A 20,610-nucleotide genomic window follows, 5' to 3' on the forward strand; every position below is an offset into this window, starting at 1 on the left:
AGCATCAGCTAAAAGAGCCTTTGCTGGAGATGGAAGAGCAGCTCGTATCAGTAAGAAGTCATTTTTCTCATCCCACAAAGCTGAGGACTGTCCATAATGGGGTAAAGGAAGAACATTTCACCCCTTCTATCCACTGGGAGATGTGGGAGATGGGACCTGTTTATTTCAGCAAGGGCTGAACACTGGAAGTGACAGAGGGAAAGCTTAAAAAAAAAAAAAAAGCAAGTGTAGATTTTCAGGTACTTCTGGGTGGATCCCATAGCCAAGGGCTGCAGAAAGCAGTTTCACATCACTATGGATTGCAAACATCAGCAAACTGCTACTGAAGGTCAGCCCATCCCTTGCAACACATCTGCCTCAGCATGGGTGCAGGACAAGCCCCAAAACCTCCCACTTCAATGGGGTTTGATTGGGTTTTTGCTTGAGGCATGTCTTCATCTGTCGGCAGCTCAGTGAACCAACCCAAGGCATCTACAGCACTGGCACCAGGTATAGGAAAATCTTAAACTGTGGACTCGCAGAATAGTATTTCTGCTCACTTCAGTGCTGTGAGATCTGTGGGATCAAGAGCCTTCAAACCCCCTATAGATAGGGCATCTGGTTTATGGGAACGCATCCCCTACCTTCAGCCACAGGTTACAGAAAGAACACAGCCACAGAGACGCACTTTCTATGTTTATTGCATGCAGAAGAATGACCCAACTTGAAAACACTCTGCCTCTCCCCCTTTCTGTCTACAGCCATGTTTAATCTACTGCCATCAGAGTTCTTGCAAGCAAACCCCTTCTGCTGTCACAGCAACCCTGGGGGACAGTGGGACCTGCGTGCCCAGCTCCTTGCATGTGTCCGATCACACTTTCTTCCTCACACGACCAAGCTGTGTTGGGAAGCAGGGATAGCTAAGATAGAAGAGTATGCAGCTCTAAATGCTAGATGCTCCATTCCCGTGATCGCTGCTGCTTCCGCAGGGAGAGATGCTTTGAAGGGATGAACTCCTGAAAGGATCGATCCGTTCAGTGCCTGAACCGCGAGAGCTTGGGGGAGCGGTAGGGCTGGTAGCCCTCTGATGCGGCTGGGAGCAGCAGCAGGCTGCCCAGAGAATCCTTCTGGCAGAGAGCCATGGCCTCCTTGTAATTTATCTTCTCCTTAGTGATGGGGTCGACGAGGTCTTTCTCATAGCTGGACTCATCCTGGAGCCTGTTGGCCAGGTCACCCGTTATCATGCCCATATGGGCAGCTTCCAGCACGGGGATGCGACCGGTTTTCTTGGGGTCAATGAGCCCTCCAGTTAGATGCTGGACCTCCAAATAGGGGAAGGCACTGTCCTTGGTCATCCATCCCTTCTGAACCGCTTCCCCCACAGACAGCCTTCTCTTGGTCACTGGATCCTCAATCCCTGTGAAAGCTTTCTGGGCGTTGAGCAGTCTCTGCATGTAGGTCCTGTCGATCAGCCCCCGCTCAATTGCCTTATGGATCGACAACCGGTCCCGAGAAAGGAGGTCTATGATGCCTCCCGTGGCAGCCTGAGCTTCCAGGAGCTTCTGAGCAGTCATGGGATCAAGCAGCTTCTTTGTAACAGCAGTCTTGATGTTGTACTTGGTGTCAGTGGTGGTATCGTACACCCCGGCGATGGGGGACGTGTCATCACTGAAGCCCTTCTGTGAGCCTGGGGGGAAAAAGCTTTGGGTTTGCGGGGTAGTGGGGGATTGAATTGGAGATTTGGAGATGATGGAACCAATAGAAAGGGATGAGGGAGGCTTAGATTCTCCAGCCACCAGCAAGGCAAATTCAGAGATGGGAATCTTGCCATCCCGGTACAGCTGGTACTCCTCCTTTGTGATCCTTCTCAGCCGCAGTGCATCATCGATGGAGTACTGCTTCCCACTCTTCTTGTCCAGCAGGACCGAGACTTCTCCGTTTGGGCCCAGGCTGGTGATCTCCTCCCAGTCACACTCCAGCTCTTGCAGCTGGATGTACTGGCCTCTGTCTATGATGCCTCTCTTATAGGCCTCGTAAGGGGACATGTCCTTCCCCGTCTCAGGGTCCAGTATAGAGATCTTGGTGGAGAGGTTGGTCTCTCTCATCTGGGTCTCGTGATTGATTTCCTCCCTGCTGACTCTTGACCGGAGATCTCGAATGAACCTCTCCTTGTTGTAGATCTGGTCCTTCTCCCTCAGGATATCTGCCTCCAGCATGGAAAACTCCTGTTCCAGCTGCTTCTTCTTCTGCCGGTCACTCTCAGTCCTCTGGTTGAGCAGTTTGGACTCTTCCCGAAGGAAAAGAACTTTCTGCTGTTTCTGCCTCTCCAGCTCCCGCAGCTCACTCTCCAGGCTGGCTCTCTCCTGGATTGCCAGGTTCCTGGCTTTCTGCAGCTCTGTCTCCTCCCGAGCCCACGTCCTCTTCATGCCTTCAGCTCTCTCGATCTTCTCCCTGAGCCTCCTTACCTCCTCTTCTGCCTTCTGCTTGGCCCCTCTCTCCCTGCTCAGCTGTTCCCAGATGCGGGTGCGTTCGCTCTCCAGCGCTCTGTCCTTTTCCACCCGAATCACCTCCTTGTAGATGGTCTTCTCCTGGGACTTTGCTTTCTGGAGGACATCAACTTGCATCTGCAGGTTCTTGCACTCTCTCTGCAAGTTCAGCACCTCCATCTTCTCCCGGTCCAGCTCCAGGCGCAGGTTGCTGGCAGACTGCTCAAGGACCGGATCCTTCTCCAATTTCACCACTTCTTCCATAATGATCTTCTCTTGCACTGGGGCCGGGCTCTCCTCCAGCTCCTTTATTCTCAAGGTAATTTGCCTCATCTCTTTCTCCAGTGCAAGCCTCTTACTTCGATCCTCCTGGAAGTTGAGGAGCTTCTCTTGCTCTTCCACCAGCGCACGAAGCTGCTGCACGTCGCGTTCCAGACGCCGCCTGTTGCTCACCTCCTCATCCAGACTCCGGCTCAGCCTGTTGTGCTCATCTCGGAGCTTGGGATCCTTTTGAGTCAGAATCACCTCTTGGACGATGACCTTTTCCTCCGGCTTTCTCCTCTCCAGGAGCATGTATTTATTCTGCAGGTCATAAATAGCATCCTCTGCAGCTCTCCTCTTTTGAGCCATGCTGCGCACTTCTTGACGGAGGCGGTCAGCTTCCTTTTCCAACAGTGGATCGTTCTCATACCGGATGACTTCCTTGTTGACCAGCTTCGTTTCCACCTTGGATCTCTCCCTCTTCCATTCATCCCTCTCACCCTGCAGCCTGATGAGCTGTTCTTGGGTCCTGCCGTTGGTGTTCACTAGTTCATTCAGCTGCTGTTTCAGCCTGTCGATTTCTCTAAGAATTTCAGGACTCTTCTCATGCTTCACCACCTCCTCTATAACCTCTTTAAGCTCCACCTCTGGTTTCTGTGACCTGAGGACACTGAGCTCTGCCAAGGCCTCTTCCACCTCGCTGTCGATCTTTGTCCTTTTCAGAGTAACTTCCTGCAGCTCTCTTTTCAGGTGTGCAATTTCCTTCTCCGTTTCGGGATCCACCATGAAAATCTCATTGACTCTCTCTTTAACTTCCACCCTTGGTTTTTGCTTCTCTGCAATGCTGCACTGGCTTTGCAGCTCTCCCAGCTCACCCACGAGCGCCAAGTTCTTGCTCCTCTCTTCTTCAATCAGAGTTTTAAGCTTGGAAGACTCTTTCAATAACTCCGGATCCTGCTCTACCTGCTTCACCTCCTTCACAATAATTTTGGGTTCTGCAGCATCAATTAGTTTTTCCACCTCCTCAATCTTGGTCTTTACCTTCACAATCGCTTCCTCTGCAGACTTCCTTTTGAAGGACTCCTCATCAATCTGTAGCTGCAGGTTCCTCACAGACTTCAGCATCTCTGGGTTTTTCTCTGTTTTGATCAGCTCCTTCACCACCACTTTCTCTCGGATGTTGGGCTGCTTTCTCTCTAGCATGTGCAGCTCTCTCTTACACTGCTCCAGTTCAGAAGCAGCGGCCAAGCTTTCTTCCTGGAGACGCCTGATCTCCTGCCGAAGGCTGGCTGCCTGGCTATCCAGGCTGGGATCTTTCTCAATTTTTGTTATCTCTTTGGTGAGGAGCTGGGCAGGAACAGCCTTCTTCTCACTCTCCATCTGGGCAAGCTTCCTGCTCATCAGCTCGATGTCTTCTTGCAGGCTCTGCCTCTTTCTGCCTTCCTCTTCGATCTGCCGCATCATCTTGGTCAGGTTGCTCTCCAGCTGTGGGTCTCTGTAATATTCCACCACCTCCTTTTCTTCCACTCTTTCGATGGGTCTCTGAGTCTTCAGCGTGAGCAGCTTGTTCCTGTGCTCCTCCAGGTCCTCTTCAATCCTGGCCACGTTCCTCCTCTCCTCCTCCAGCTGCAATTTCAGCCCTTCAGATTCCCTGCTCGACACAGCTTTGCTTGCAGATTGCTGGGTCTGCTCACGCACACTTTGAATGTCCTCATGCACTTCTTTCTGCAAGCAGAAAGCAAACGAAAATAAAAAAGCTGGGAAAGCAAGTCACTCTGAACCTAGCACAGAGCAGGGCAGGGCAAGAGACAGAATGGTACATAACCCCAGGGAGCACCTAAATGGGGCTGCCTGTAAGGGGCAAACGAGGACGAGGACACGTTAGCACCACTTCAAGCAGCTAAGTCTCAAAGAGTTTCCACCTGTCAGGGAGGTGCTGCAGTGCACAAGGGTGCTTCGTGCTGCCTTGTTACGGCTGCAGAAGGACCGTTTCCAGCTACAGTGCAGTGTACCCCCAACACCCACGAGCTCTTAGCTGGTACCTTCTCAACAATCTTCTTGGCAAACTCCAGCCGGCTGAGCTGCTGTCTGTTTTCTGCCGCCAGCTCCATGTAGTGCTTGGATACATCATTTTCCTGGAAAAGGAGCAGCAGTGAGAGCCTCGTCCCACTCATCCCCACGCCCTCCTTTCACCCAGCACACATTCGATACTGCACTATCCCAGGGACTGCTGTCATCTCATCTGACTTCTTATGCAAAATGAGATACAGAGCAACTAAGTACTTATGCAGGAGAACATGTCCCCTTTGACTGAATGGCTCTTGGATGCCTATTGCCCTACACAGAGTTTAGGCTTCCAGATTCATCCTAAGCCACACAAGGATGGCAGTTGGTAAAGCCAAGGTGATATGGGAGACATGGGCTGTAATTGGGAAGAGTACAAAGGAGCTCTGGCTCAGTCCTGCCAAAGGCTGGTGACATTTGTCCCTGGGTTTAGGGTCACAGAGTGGCTCTAAGTGTGGATGAAGGCTTGCAGAGCACACAGGAACAAGATAACTGTTTCCATGTGTTTGTCTTAACACTGTACCTGGGCCTGGATGCTTTCTTGCAGAGGGGTCACCCGCAGCCTTTTGGCAGCAAAGTCTGTCAGGGCAGGGTCCAGAGAAGAGCTGTATTTGCCTGCCTGGAGCTCATAGTCCTGTTCAGAGCCAAAACAGAAGAGTCAGCCGGGATCTCTCTGGTGAGGTGGTGATAAGGGAGTGCTACATAGGAAAACCCAGCCATACATTGAGGGTGGACTGCACACTCCGGGACAGTCTGACCACGGCGTTCTTCTCAGGCTCCTTGCTTTCAATCTCCTCCAGCAGTCTCTGCAAGACAGATGAATGATGTTAAGAATGGGTTGAAATACCACCCAGAGGCCTCCGTTCCCATCACCTGAGTGAGCCAGCTCAGGGGCTGCTCAAGCTGGTGCCATTCGGCATGCCATTCCCAACATCAAATTCCTCCCATACTTGCGATGTTGTGGTCCTTGCCCTGAAACACACCTTCTGTGCCTGCAGCTTGTAATTGATCTGGCTTGGCCCATCTGTCGTCTTCACCTGGTTCTTGGGTAGGTTGTTCATCCAGAACATCAGGTTCTCATTGGAGTTCTGGAATTGCTGGTAGGTGAGGCTGATATTTCGGAGGGTCTTCTCTCTGCATAGAACAGAAATATTAAGGAGAAGGGTAAAGATTCACGTGCAAGTTCCTAAAAAGACACCTTGGTATATATGTCAAGCCAAGATAACAAAAATGGCTCTCTGTGTAGGGTCACTGGGTCAGCAAATGGCCAGAAGTCATCTGCTTAGGACTACAAGTGCTCAGGGAGCTGCGGTTCCTCACCGCTGGTCCAGCTGGTCTGCAACAGCATGGTAGCGGTCATTGAGGAGCTGCACCTCACGCTTCTGCCGGGGCAGGTCAGGGCAGTACTCCTGGAAGTTGTTCTGCACGGCGCTGCAGCTGTGCTCAGCATCCTTCAGCCCGCGGTTGAGCTTCAGCACGCAGTCCTCTTGGGCCACCAGGTCCCGTTTCATCTTCTGTAGGGTGAGATGCATTCGGGTTGGCAGCAGCAAAGAGAAGCGTTCTCCTCAGCGCCATCCCTAACTTGCAGCTCTTAGGGATCTCCAAGACAGACAACCGATATGGAAGAATATGGGAAACAAGACAGGCTGGATGGAGCGTGGAGAAGAAGGGAGAAGTTTTGGGGTCACTGTGAGTCAGGGGTGAAAGTTAAGGGTGGGGAAGGGAGATTTGGGATCTCAGACACAAAGAACAGAACCTTAGAAAGGCACCATTGCTGGGTTCTTGGAGTGCTCAAATAAGCCAAATCCGGCTCTCCCCACTGGGCTGAGAGATCCCCCCACCCTAGCAAAGAGTCTGATGTTCCCTTACTTGCAGGTCATTGGCTCGGTCCTGCAGGGCATTGGGAGATGCAGGAATGATGCTATCCTGGGCCAGCTTAGCCTCAAATGTGCTGACAATCTTGTCTGTGTTCTCTATCTGAGTCTCCAGGTTCAGGGCAGCCTTAGCCCTGAGGAAGGGAAAAACAACAAAGTTAGCTACACCAGACCACTTTATTTTTTCCTCTTCTCTCCAATTCCGCATTTTTAAGCTTATTTAACAGCAAAGCTTCTGCAGGCTGGGAACAAGCAGCGTGCACTCACAGCCCTGCCAGAAGCCAGGTGTGTTGTGCTTGACTGCATGAAGCATTGCTGGGACACACATCACTTCTGTGGACTTTGTACAGCTTTGTGGTATCTGACCACAGATTACGTGCAGAAAGTCCTGCAGGGATACCTTTGATGACAGATGGAAGGTTCCCAATCTCCCCTGGGCTAGATGGCCCTCAACCCATATGCCCACACAGACCTCATGCCCTTTGTTGGCACATCTGAGCAGCACCTTGCTCCCTTCATTCCCACTCACTTCTCATCGTACAGGCTGGAGAGCATGCTGACATCGCTGTATTTGCTCCTGAGGGCGTTCAGCGTGACGGGGAGCTGGGAAGCTGAGGTGCTGGTGGGCTTTTTGGAAAGATAGGTCTCACACTCCTTCTGCAAGGCATCCTTGGCTGCCCCCAGGCTCTCAAGTTTCTTTGTTGTTTCCTGGCACGTCAGATGGGAGCAGAGTCACTGAGTGTAGCCATAACAGTGCTGTTGCCAAAACGTGTCTCCCTCAGGGGTGGCTTTTGGGGCTCTGGGTGTGGTGGCCCTTCTCACGGGCATCCAGACTGCTGCTGTCTGGCAATGGTGGGGTGTGGGGAAGGAAGATGGAAGAAACGTATCCAAGCCCATCATCTGCCAGGGCTGGGTAAATACCCATGGGTGAAGATGCATTGAACTACTTCTACAGACCAGAGAACTGGGAGGAGGCTCCGGGGCACTCTCTCTTCTCCTGTTCCCTTCACATCCACCAAACTATTGACCCAAAGCTTGCCCTTGGATTGATTCCTTCTATCTTACTGTCCTTTATGCTACAGACTTGAGAGTAAATGATGACAGCATCCCCACTATAAGAGTGAGGATTCCCCAAGACTGGCTGGTCCATGGCTCCAAAATGAATGGGCCATCTGGCTACAAAGCTGGGCCAAAGGAAGGGACTGCGTTTTTCTAACAACCCTATCCAGTCCCACTTCAAGGGCTGTAGTGTCTCCTGTGTATCTCAGGTGTCAGCTCTGTTTTGGGCCAATACCACAGTGCTCCCCTCCTCTCCCCATAGAAGCACCCACCTGCTGCTGTTTGATCCTCCTGGCCAGGTCATCAGTGGGGTCGGTGTAGCTCACTGGGGACCTCACTCGGTTCAGGACCTCCTTCTCTACCTGGACCAGGTCCTTGCCAACACGATCCAGGCTACCTAGAAGCTGGTCGGCTTGGGGGTCATCCTGGACTACAGGAGTGCTCTTGGGCAGCACTGCAGTGAGACACAGCTTGGGTTCAGTCTCATTGCACATCTTCCGCCCCAGTCCTAGGACACGAGCTCTCCCATGCACAATCCCCAGAGCTCCAACTACTTCTCATGACAGGTAGCCAAGGGTTGGCATTTCACCATCATTATCTCTTTATCCCATTTCCCTCAGGTAGTGAGCAGACCCAACCCCAAACTTCATTAAGATTATGATAGGCACATCCCTCCATTAACCCTAAATACCCTACAGCTGTCGATGGAGTGAAGATCAGACTCAGAAATCTGAGAAGGGCAGCAGAGAATTGAAGTGCACAAGGTTGGCAAGCTCTTGGACCCGAGTCGCTCCATCACTGCTCTTTTTGGGAGGACACAACGCATCCCAGCGCTAACCAGGCCGCCCAACGCGTGCATGGGGTTGGCTGTGAGCACACATACCCTGCTGGCTGGGCTGCGCCGTCTCCTTCTGGCTGCGCCTCAGCACGCTCTGAGCTGCTGCTCGCTTCTGCTTCACTGCATTCAGCTCCGCTTCCAGCCTGCAAGATCAGCTGTGCATCAGCAACCGCAGTACAAGCAAGTCCTGACACAGCCCCATCTGCTCTGGGAGCCTGCAGCCTGGTGCTCTTATCTAGGAGGACGCTGCAAACTTTTTCTTTCCTGTTTGAAAGCCCTCGAAGTCCATAAATCCAAATTCCATAATGCAATGATCACACCCTCGTGGCTTGGGAACAAAACTCCCACCACAGACTCACCCAGTGTTGCTGAATTTGGGCTGTGGGCAAATTTTCACAGCATATGAGCAGTGCTGATTTATCTGAGCACCCGGGGCCAAGAGCTCACGGCATTCTCCCCTCCTTCTGTGGGAACCTCACAAACCAACTGAGCAAACGGCAGTGAATGGTGGTTCATGGTTCGAGGAACATTTGTCATTCCGCCACTGGGGCAGGCAGAAAGGAGATTGCACACATAGCTCCATCCTGTTTGGCAAGTCACAAGCTGCAGTCTGATTCTGCAATGAATTTAGTCAAACCTATGCAAGTCATGTGTTTGCGTGAGGAAATCGAACCTGTCTGCCAAAAATGCTTTGACAGCAAGGTCTGTATGGTGCACAACATTGAGGAGGAACGGAGACAGGAGACACTGGGTCAAATGGAACTACCCTTTAATGGGGAGACCAGATGGTATTTTGTGCTGCATTTTGCCTGGGGTTCAGGCAGTCGGGCTGTTGATGACCTGCACTCACCTATTGACCTTGTCCGTGGCCTCGGGGTCTGGCGGAAGGATGGAGAAGCAAGCAGAAGGGGCCTCCTGGACCACACCAGTGCTGCTCTGCACCACCCACATCTCTGGGTTGCTGTTGTCCTTCAGGGTGTACTTGTCACCTCTGGTCAGCTGCACCTGGGACAAATCAAAACCCGTGCAAATGTTCACCTCTGCAGCACCAGGCATGAACACAAGATCTGGAGAAGAATCCAATTCCTGCTTCTTCTGATGGACCCACCAGTCAATCTCTCACCTCTCCTGCATCCCAGTCACACAGGGTGTCCAAGGTGAGGGGCTGGGAGGAACGCATCCTGCGCAGTTTCAGAGGGCTGATCTCCTTGCTCCTCTTTTTCAGGTCAGCGATGCTTTTCTCTGCCTGCTTCACTGCCTTCTCATCATTCTAGATGAGCAGAAGAGACAGTGAGTAAATGAAGAGGAAGGGATCGCACAGCAGTGGGTACCTGGGGGGGCAGCTCTCCATCCTTGTGTGTTCACTATACAATGGAGGCAGGAGCTTCTCCATTCTTGAACCCTTGGTGTCCCCTTCTCTCCCTTTTAGTTATCACAGAATCATTAAGGCTGGAAAAGACCTCCAAGATCATCCAATCATCAGCCCATCCCCATCATACCACTAAACCACATCCCTCAGTAAACTTATATCACCACTCTTCTCTTTTTCCTTCCCTCCCAGCACATCTGCCCTGGAAGGGACAGCCTAAGTTAACCTTTGGGGATCCCACAGACTCATAGGGTTGTTCCTCTTAGGGATGTTTCGATTTCAGACGAGGAGCAGAGACTTGCCAAAAGGTGACTGCATTCCAGTGTTAGAAGTTCCTGAGATCCCAGCACCTCTTGGCAGTTAAATGTATGGGAAGATCCCACATTGGATGTATCCCTTCCCTCTCTCCTGGGCAAACGTTCCTTTCCATCCCGCATCTCCCCCCTGAGGTCAGACTTCTGTCTTCCCCCCCTTGCTCTTGGTGGCACTGAGGTGGGAGGAGCTGCCCCAGGAGGGTCACTCACCCACCTCATCTCATTCCCCACTCTTACTTAGGGATGAAGCCATAGCATTTCTGTGCCAGAGATGCGCAATTTCTTTATGTCTGGATGGTGCCAGCTGTCCTAAAGACCTCACCTCCAGATGGAGCAGCAGATCCGACACCACGCCAGGGCTGTCCTTGTTGAACTTGGTGTATTTGGTGTCCAGATCGGAGCTCATCTTCTTCAGGGAGCGGCTCACAGTCTCAGCATCATCCTGGAACTGGAGTCACGGGCAAGAAAAGTCAGAGCTGGGAGAACATTACTGCCTCCAGCTCTTGTGGGGTGCCTCAGTTCCCAGCTAAGCTCCCACAGCTCACAGAACCATCCTAGAGCATGGGGTTGGACAAGAGCTGTCTATGGTGTGAGCTGTGCCAACGGACACGTACTGGGCGACAGCAGCAGACATTCTGACCACCCTGGCACAGCCACGTATCCCCGTGGTCTCTGCTCCCCTCCCTGCTTTTTACCTTCTTGTAGTTCTCCACGCTTTTCAGTTGACTCTCCTGGCAAATGCAGAGATTCAGGAAGTTCTGCCACTCATTCTTCAGGGCTTCCTGGTGAGCCTGTGGTGGCACAGAATGTGACTCAGTGGGCTCCTCCAACCTCCTGGGGCACAGATTGCGTAAAGCACCTTCATTCTCTTGTAGGGTTTGGAAGGAGAGCCCTTTCCTCACCTGGATGGGTTTGACAGCGGGATGCTTCAGCTCAATCATCCTGTCCCCATCGTCCTGGAGGTTGTTGACAAACTCCTCCTGGCTGAGCAGTTCTTTGGACTTGAAGTCCTGAAGAGGAAGAGAAACTTGACAGGATGAGAGGTGATGGCCTTCAGTTGTGCCAGGGGAGGTTCAGGTTGGATAGTAGGGAAAACTTCTTCTCTGAAAGAGCATTAGTGTGTTGGAAGAGGGAATTGCTGGAGTCACTGTCCGTGGAAGTGCTCAATAACCATGGAGATGTAGCCCCTGGGGGCATGGTTAACAGGCATGGTAGGGATGGGCTGACAAGCTGCCACCCCCGAAGCTCACCTCGTACTCCCGCCGCATGCTCTGCACGTCTGTCATCTGGTCACTCCAGTCCTGCTTCAGGATGCGGGTCTGCTGCTCCGTCAGGTAGCCCAGCTCCTTGGTGCAGCCCTGCAGGTGGTGGTACAGGCTGCCCAGGCTCTGCCCTCGCCAGATAGAAGCTTTCTGCAGAGGAGAGACAGGTGTTGGTGCCCCCCAGATCCCCTGCACTGCACATCCACCAGAAGAATCCCGGAGACCTCGGTGAGATATCTCTGCTCATTCCTATCTGATGGGGCCTTTCCCTCCCTCGCAAACAGGATGAGTTTGTCTAACCAGAATCCCAGGTGTGGAGCGATGCCCCAGGCAGTCTGAAAGCAGTCCCAGCTCTGCTATGTTTCTCACAATGGCGTTCCTCAATGTCAAACCCTACGGACCCAGCAGGCCAAGCCCAGGATGTTGGGTCACTTCTTTTGCTCCAGATTCCCATCTCCTCTCCGCAGCCCTTGTTATGGATGAGGACAAGCCCCAGCATTTGCAATCCCATAGGATGTTCTGTGGGATGGGGTTTCCTGCTGCAGCTCCAGACCAACGGCCCATAAAGAGGTGCAACCTTCACCCACAGCCCTCAATTTGCACCCAAGAGAATGAGGGACATGACTCCACCGTGCAACCCCAGAGGAAGTTCCTGCCCCGACCTGGACATTCCCTGCCCATTGGGAAAGGAATTACTCTGCTATGAGATCCCAATCTGTCTGGAACACCACCAAGATCCTTACCAGCAAGTCCTTGTATTGGCTTTTCAGATCTGTCACATCCTGAGTTGTAACAGCCAAGACCAAGAAAAAAAGAAAAGGACAGAACAATAAGCTGTGATCAAAACACCATCACTGATAGACGCCGGGGAGCCGATCCACAGAACCACCTCCCTGGCCTCTGCCTGAGCTCCAGCCTCCTCCTGCCCTCTGCAGCACCATGGCAATTTGCACACAGGACTCAGGGTTGGGGTCTCAGGTGAAGCAGAGGGGGCAGAGGATGCCTTACCCTGCAGCGCAGGTTCTTGATCTGAAGGCCATAGGCTTCAATCTCCTTCTGGAGGATGTTGTGCTCAGCTATTTGCTTCTCCAGCTCTGACATGCCGGGGCCGTACTGTCCTGCATTGACTTGTTTCTGTGCAAATGAAGTAAGGTAAAGCAAAATACCACATTTCTGGGAGAAACCACAGCGCAAGCTGGCAGGGTATGGAAAGATCCGATACCAGCCTGGGAGGAAGGGAGGGAATCTCAGTGGTTTTTACCAAATTGGGCAGTCAAGACACCCAACACCTTACAGGTAGGTGCACCCTCGGATGCAGGGCTAAAAGTCCTTGAAGACACCACCTTCCCTATTCTTCTATCGTGGCATCTCTACTTAATCCCCTTCTATTTGCTCTTAATCTGAATGGGTCAACCCAGAGGGTTCTCCAATGGGTTTTAAGGTCTGAAAGGAGTGTTCTCCCATCCAGATCACTTGAGTTAGCTCCACCACCAAACCCATCACATCCCTGCGTGATGCTTGGGCACACGATGGCTGGCAGAGCCCTATGGGCATTATCAGATCTTGGAGGAGTTGTAGGGACATGGGGAAAGCAGCTGCTGTTACCATCTTCTGGTCCAGAATCTTTGTCCAGTCCACCCTGGGCCCGATATCGGGGACGTCCAATTTCTCATAGAGGTCCCGATACTCTGCACACAACTGTGTCACACGTTCGTGGAGCTGCTGGATGCTGCCGAGGAGAAAAGGCACATTTTTGTGTGGCAGCAGGGAATGAGGAGAGCCAAGGAGTTGTTCGAGGAGCCCACGTTTCACCCCTAAAAGTTTGTTATTGTCCTACACCGGCCCTGGGGTTCTCCATCACCAGGGGTGTCCCAAAAGTTACTTTGCAGGAGCTGGGAAGTCCTCCATCTCCCTGCTGGGAGTTCTCCATCCCACCAGCTCCCCCAGTGCACTCACTCTTTCTCTATCTCGTTAGCCTGGGGGTGTTTCAGCCTCTTGGCACGGTCCACGTCCAAGAAGAGGTCCTTCAGCAGCGTCTCTGCCTCCTTGAGGTTCCTGGCATTCTCAGCCTGGAACTCGAAGGCTTTGTTCTTCTGCTCATTGCTGACATCCTGGAGACCGGGAAAAAACAGAGAAGAAAAAAAATCCGATGCACAAAGCAGACACCTCACCTGTTACTGCAGGCACTGCACTTCCAGCCAAAGCCTTCCGCCTTCCCACCGCCCTGTGCCACGTCTCACCTGTGCGAGCAGGGACTGCGTCTCCAGGATGTCCTTCTCCACCTGGTCAGCATTGGTCTGCATGCGGGCAATGAGCACAGCCAGCTCATTGCTCGAGGACCTGAGGGTGGGAGCAACACAACAGGCGGGTGGGGAAGGGCGATCTTCGTCATGGGGAAGAGCTGGAGCGGCAGCAGTGGGGTCAGCTGAAAGCCCCAATGGCTCTGCCAGCCTCCAGCAGTGCCGTGGCTGAATTTGTCAGTTCGGGACAGCCATTTGTCACAGCCCCTGGTGACAGCAAAGCGTCACTTAGCATTACAGCCACACCAAGCCAAGCTCATGTTTCAGCTCAGTCCACGGCAACTGCAGCCCCATCAAATCTGTGCCCCATAACCTGCAGTGCTCAAAGAGATGCAGGGTGGCCCCAAGCCATACAAGAGGCACAGGGCTTGGTCGCTGTGTCCCTGAGCACGCAGGAGCTGCCCCCTCCCCAGCGGGTTACACAACATCCCACTCCTCCCAGCACACCTGGAATGAGGCGGCGTCCCATGAGCAAACACCTCAGCACCACCCAGCTTCCCTGCCCAGACTGTGCAGGGAGGAGAATGTGAGTCACCCTGCAAAGCCCAGAGGAATTCGGCTCCCACTGGGGAGGAGCTCAGTGTGGGATCCCGGTACCCAACCTGCTGCAGAGGGTAGGTGGCCATAATGCTTCTTCCTGACCAAGGAACCGCTGGGATGCCCCAGTTCTGGGTTCACAAGGATGGGTGCATGGAGCAGCTTTGTTTAGAGCAAGCCACGATGAAACTATGGATTGAAAAATACTGCATGCTTGGAGAAGGACCCAAACCACCTATCCCGATCCCAGGCTATATAGAGAGGGAAGCTGACTTCTTCCATCCACACTGACACCCACCACACAGCCCCATCTCCATCCTTTGGGGCTGTCCCTCCTGTCCCATCCCACGGACAAGAAGCCTTGCCTTCCACTCCAAGAAGCCTCCCCACACTAAGAATCATGCACAGCACAGCCCCACATTTCAGAGTGAAGATGCTGCAGGAGGGCAGCCAGCAGGAAACAGGAACCACCGCCTTACTGGGATAGCTGGGAACAGCACTCTGCTCCTCCCTAGGGCTACCTCGGGCCTACAAGAGGCACAGCACCATTATTATCGTTATTAATTGGTCCATTCCTCACACCACTTTCTGCCTTCCAGACAATCCAACTGCACACAAGGGACAATGTCACTCCACAGGTGGAGGACTGTCCCCATCCCAGTACCTCGTTAAGGTGGGACCACGGCACACACTCACCAAGCAGGGACAAAAAAGGGCTCTGGGAGCTCCACTGTGATCCCTGGGATGGAAATTGGGATCCCCAAAGGCACTGACCTTGGCGTCACCAGAAGCACTCATTGGCCACCAAGGCGCTCTGGGGACCACCTGCAGAGCGTGTGCTGGTGGCTGGACACAGCTCATCCACCTTCATTTTCACAGCTGATGGTGGCAGGATGGCTCTGATTGAGCCCCAAAGCAATTAGCCTTCATGCGATGGTCCATGTCCCAAAACTGAGCAGGACCAGCCTGGCAATGCTGCAGCTCTTCTTCCAGCTGCCGTCCCGCACAGCCCTCTTCTATGGCTGTTTGCCATTGGGTTTGGTCCCCATAAATGGGGCAGCTGGCTGTGCACGCCTAGGGACCCCTGCAGGACCCCTCTGTGATTTCCTCAGCCTTTCACCCCGAGATTCCTGCAGAACTGGTCCCCTGGCACTGGGAAATGCGAAACTGCTGAGGGAAGGTGGAAAATAACCCTGAGCAGAACCCACAGCACAAGGGAGGGGCGAGCACACCGCTCTCGTAGTCATTGAGATTGGAAAAGATCTCTGAGATCATCCAGTCTGATCATCCCACCACCAACAGTGCCCAATGGCCACATCCACACGTGAGATGGAGACACATCACAGCTGGGATGAGGACGTGTCTTCCCTCCTGATCCCATCTCACATCTCCTCCCTGGAGCTGAGCAGATCTGCATGGAGGAGGATGTGGCCGTTGGGTTCCTTGGGTGCAACCTGAGCTGTTTGCCCCACAGCCACCAGGATGGATGAGTGCAGCCACCAGCAGAGCCGTTCCTCACCCATTTTTACCATCTGGGAGCCCAAATTGAGCATCCCTCCTGGAAGCACGCTTGGCAGGGTAGCATCCCACCAACCTCACCCAGCGAATCCTGGGATCCCAAATCCCATCTGCCTCACCGATGAGCAGAGCCTGCTCCACTCAAGCAAGGAGGTTGCATTTGTCCTCCTTGCTCCTTCCTGCCAAAGCGAGGATTGCTGCTCAGCTAGCAGTGCTCCAAGTTCATGTTCAGGCACTGCACACCCTGGGAAACACCACAACCAGAACATAAAGCCCACCAAAAATGAGGGCAAAACAACCAGGACCACCACAAATCCCAGCGCTGTGGCTGATCCACCACGAGCGACGCTCTTAGGGCAGCATCCCAAAGCCCTCCACCTCCCACCTCCCACCTCCCCCCCTCCCGGGTCGTGGATGACGGCACACGAAGAGGATGGCACTTACTTGTTGGGTTTGGCTGGAGAAGCTCTGCTGGGGGCATTTCTGCTCGGGGAGCCTTTGCCCACCGCCTTGAACATGCTGGAGAGGCTGCGGCCGCGATGCTGGAGCTGTCGGGGCGGCGGTGCTGCAGGCTGCGGGGATGGGGATGGGACGAGGGACTCAGGGGAAGGAGGCAGAGCCCAGGAGCGGCTCTGGGAGGCTCCTCCCCGCGGAGATGGAGCTGCATGAAAAAAATGACTCGAAAAACCAGTTTGGGGGAGGATGGAAAGAGCTGAGCCCCAGAGGGAGAATGGGAGACCTCACCCCGGCGTAGGGAGCGTTCCAGTGCTGCGTCCCAGCAGAGGGACTGCGCCTTCATAGGGGGTAAAAGTCCAAAACTGCAGCTGAGATGCTGCGGCTGTGGGCACAACTCGACTCACAGACTCACACGGGCAATTTCAGGTGCTAGAGAGGCTGCAGGAGCCCTATGGACAAAGCCAACCAAAGCAGCACCACCACAATTGGCAGAGCATGATGATGCTGGCTTGGGTTTGTGCTGCTCTGCCCCATTTCCTACAGCCTGAAACAACCCAGGGCCAAAAGCAAAACCTGGCACCCACCAGCCCTTCCCAGCTGACCTCTTTGTCCTTTTAAACCAGCACAAAACGAATCCCATCAGAAGGACAGGTGCACGGGACCAGGCTCTGTTGCAGGGCTCTTTGTACCCCCGGTTTTGCTCTCAGACAAAAGCAGAGCCTGACCTCCCCCAGGTGGTTTGGTGATGCTGCTGATGAGCACCACTGCAGAACCAAGGACGAGAAGCAGCACAGTGCAGTGGGAGCCGGGCTTTGCTGCAGGAACCCCCGGCACAACAGCGGTGCTGCAGCTCCCAGCACCCATCCCGCCACGCTCACGCGGCCCCTGCAAGAAGCAACAGGCTGGGAGACGAGTCTGACCCGTTCTGCCCTCACCACAGCCACCCACATCTGTGCCCGCTTTGGGCCCCAGCCCAAAATCCGTGGGCAGGAGCATCTCAGCTCCTGTGCCCGAATGCAGCTCTCCAAAACCACCCGAGCAGCACCACGAGGGCTTTGGGATACAGGGCCCCACCTCTCCTTGTCTGCATTCCCCGTGCAGCCAAACCTCACAGACCTCTCTGCCGGGGGAGGTGAGGGCTTAACATGGCTCAGAATGGACTGCCCCCAATTAAAACTATTTGTCCCTCGGGATGGAAACACATCTGCCTTCTCATTGCCTCCCTGTGTCCCTCCTGAGCCCTTTCCATACTCCAGTTCCCCTTGTTTCGAATTTCTTCATTTTTGGGATAATTCCCCTGGGTCCTTCTACAAACAGTGCCAGGCCCTGGCTGTGCAGAGATCCCATTTGTCAGGCAATAAGGCCCGTTCACCCTGCGCCGTGCTGATCGAGTTCAGCAGCCCAGCACCTCTGTTAGCTGTAGGGAAGAAGTTCTGCACGGAGATAACGCTCATGGAGATGCTGAGCTGCTGCATCCCGGTGTCAGGCATGCTGGGAGCAGCCCACACAGTCAGCAACCCGTGCTGCAGCCTCACCTGTGCTGGGTGCTCTGGGGGATGAACGGGGCTGCGTGTCGGGGCCACGTCCCGCATGCTGTGCTGCCTCTGCCAACAGCACCGCAGCCGGAGCGAGGATGCAGATGGGGAGGGCAGAAGGGAGCTGCTCCTCTTCCTTTCCAAGCGTTGGGTGGATGGATGGAAAGTCCCAGCTGGGCTCCTCTGCCTCTCTCTAAATACAGGGCACCATCTCCCCGCTCATTAGCGGCTCCATCCCAGGGCAATGCTCACCCCGACCCCTCAGACATCAAAAGGACGCACTGCCCCAACCCGCAGCTCCCTGATCTCATGGCATCAACCCGCGGCTCCTCAGAGCTCCCTGCCCTGTAGCACCCATTGCTTTACCCTCATTTTCCTCTCCCCGGGAGCCAGCAGGGCGGTGACAGCAGCACTTACACACACACCGAGGGCAGATCCTCACGACACCTCGCCTGCACAACACGTTTTGTTCCACAAACAGAACGACTGCATCTGAGCACCCATCAGCCAGCCCAGCGATGAGGGGCAACGAACCCACGGGATGAGCGGAGCTGCTCTCACAGCACTGCTTGCACACTGCCATGCACCAACCCCAGTCCCTGCAGGGCTCAGGGTGGCACTGACTGCATCGCCCAGTGCGGCCCAGAGCTTCTCGTGCTGGAGATGGACCCGTGCAGCTCTGTGCTGGGGATGCCATCACCCCACCCTGTTCTGAATACGGCACATCCATCCCTCAGCACTCACCCTGAGCAGCCAGGCACTGCCTGCCCCCAGTAATTGGATGTGCTGAGAAAATTAGAAGCTCTCCCTATGGAAAAAAAAAAAAAAAGAAGAAGAAAAGGTGGTTCAGAGGCTTTGATGCTGCTCCTCAGCCATTCGGGCTCCCTGTGCTGACCATGGCACGGAGCCACTAATTGTGTTTCTTGCGTGGGGGCCCTGGGCAAAGAGCTGCAGCTCCGTGCGTGGATGGGGAGCAGCAGCACGGATCCCCAGAGCAAACAGACCCAAGGAACGGCGCTGCCTGGTTTGTGCTGCAAGCTCTGCAGCTCCAGGTGCCCACCAAGGCTCCTGCAGTGATGGGACTCCCACAGCAGCAGCGACTGTGCTGGCTTACAAAGCTCTGAGCCGCTCCCAGCCATCAAGCAGCACGCTGAGCTGACCTCACCCTAAGGGCGAACCCCCAGAGCACCAACCTTTGCTGTGCCAGACCCAGGCACAAATCCCAGGAGAAGAGGGACTGCAGCAGTGACCCACGCAGCCAGGAGCTGCTCAGCACTTCGGGTCAGAGCAGGGACAGGGAGAAGGCAGAGGCTGCAGCCACAGCCAGTAGCACAGCCCCAGGCTCAGCACTCCTCTTATCGTGTTCCATACTTCCTGTTGGAGCTTCCTGTTAGAGTCTGGGGGCACTGGACTCGCATCCTTCCCTGCTCTCATCAGACCTCCCCCTCTGCTTCTTCCACAAGCCAACCCACCTCCACCTTTTCCTACGTGCTTTGGAACAACCCATACATCTCAAATCACACCCTGAGCCATGGGGTGGGCAGAATCACTCCTGCTGTCAGAGGATGGGGATTTCCCAGCCCTCCATCTGAGCTGCTGGTTGAGCTGGTTGTGTGCTCAGAGGGCGACAGCCACAGTTCCACTCACCTGGAATGTTTCCACTCTGAAGCATTGCAAAGCGCTGTGGTTTGTTGTAGTAACAGCTCTAAAACACCGCCTTTAAAAACAAGGAAGATTCTGTTGTCTAGGAGCTCTCAGGTCAGACCATTCCCATCCCACATTACCTCTTCCCTGGTTTTTCCAGCTGCCTGCTTTGCTTGACGTTCATCATTCCCCCTACTGACATCCATCCATCAGCTCCTCAACACCAACCTGCTGTCACTGGGCCCTGGAGTGAACGTGGCTGAAGGCACCACCTGACCACAGCAGCCCTCAGCAGCGATGGATCCCATCTTCTGATGGATGCAGCCATAGCAGGCACGAGCTGCTCAGCCCGTAATTAAAACAGCACTGTGAGACCAAAGGCACCGCACTGCACAACTGACTGAAGGCCATCACAACCCTTTGCTTCCTGCTCGAGGGCACTGCCAAGGACTGCATGGCATGGGAGGAGAGAACGCCCTTCCCAGCCAACAGCAGTCCGACCGAGGAGCTGAGCAATAAGGAAGCAGGTTTCTACCATCCCCAACCAGCACTCTGCTCCGTGCTCCGGTGGCACAACTGATCACACACCAGTTCTGAGGGAACCCTTCTGTTCTGTACAAACATTTCAGACCTGCCTGTGCTGCTCCCTCACAACTCCTGCTGCCTGCATCTTATTTTTGCCATTCCAGGCTTTGGTGTCAGCCTGCCTCCGAAGCCTCCGTCCTCTGAATGCTCAGAGCTCAACCAACTGCACGCCTCAGAGGTCGGGAAAAGGACTTTATTGTTTGCAGGTTCCTTATCTGCATCCAACGCATCAGTTATCTTCTGCACGATGCTTTATGTTGCTCCTGGCTTTCTGTAACAGTGACAAATTAGAGTGGTGGCAATACCAGTTTCACTGGAATCAATCCAGGCACCACAGACCTGTGGCAGGAGGGCAGAAAGGAGCCTGGCTCGCAAATCAAACAGGATGACGGCTCTCAAACTGATGGCAGAAAAGCAGAAGAGAGCTCAGATTAAAGCACCACAAAGCCATCAACCAGCTGACAGCTCAGTTACTGCAGGACCTCTCCTCGTGCAAAGGGAAACTGGCTTCATGGGAAGTCTGCCATCC

The 20,610-nt window shown here is 54.0% G+C and overlaps 1 protein-coding gene across 2 annotated transcripts; it reads right to left on the reverse strand.

The window, feature by feature from the left end:
• Positions 1–664: 664 nt before the first annotated feature.
• Positions 665–16,429, reverse strand: EVPL (envoplakin). Of its 2 annotated transcripts, XM_042884025.1 has the most exons (23): positions 16,306–16,429; positions 13,747–13,846; positions 13,463–13,617; positions 13,112–13,235; positions 12,515–12,640; positions 12,250–12,288; positions 11,495–11,656; positions 11,147–11,254; positions 10,940–11,035; positions 10,567–10,692; positions 9,685–9,831; positions 9,412–9,566; positions 8,607–8,704; positions 7,996–8,177; positions 7,194–7,372; positions 6,660–6,798; positions 6,111–6,304; positions 5,774–5,924; positions 5,513–5,596; positions 5,314–5,424; positions 4,769–4,861; positions 1,296–4,451; positions 665–1,039 (listed from the first exon to the last, which is right to left on the reverse strand). In XM_042884025.1, exons 1-23 carry the CDS (start codon positions 16,377–16,379, stop codon positions 923–925), a joined length of 5,916 nt encoding a protein of 1,971 aa, XP_042739959.1. In that variant the 5' UTR covers positions 16,380–16,429; the 3' UTR covers positions 665–922. The 2 variants fall into 2 exon arrangements, with proteins under 2 accessions (XP_042739959.1, XP_042739958.1); XM_042884024.1 differs by having other exon boundaries at positions 920–4,451.
• Positions 16,430–20,610: the final 4,181 nt, after the last annotated feature.

Source organism: Lagopus leucura, unplaced genomic scaffold, assembly GCF_019238085.1.
Source record: "Lagopus leucura isolate 7727_CA_CO unplaced genomic scaffold, USGS_WTPT01 Super-Scaffold_100040, whole genome shotgun sequence".
Taxonomy (NCBI): Eukaryota; Metazoa; Chordata; class Aves; order Galliformes; family Phasianidae; genus Lagopus; species Lagopus leucura.

Excerpts from the sequence above, each read along its gene's own strand:
- EVPL (XM_042884024.1), bottom strand. The coding sequence starts at position 16,379 with ATGTTCAAGGCGGTGGGCAAAGGCTCCCCGAGCAGAAATGCCCCCAGC. Across the intron at positions 12,641-13,111 it reads AGATTCTGGACCAGAAGATG|AAACAAGTCAATGCAGGACA; the intron begins GTAACAGCAGCT and ends TCATTTGCACAG. Across the intron at positions 6,799-7,193 it reads TCCAGCCTGTACGATGAGAA|GGCTAAGGCTGCCCTGAACC; the intron begins GTGAGTGGGAAT and ends TCCCTTCCTCAG.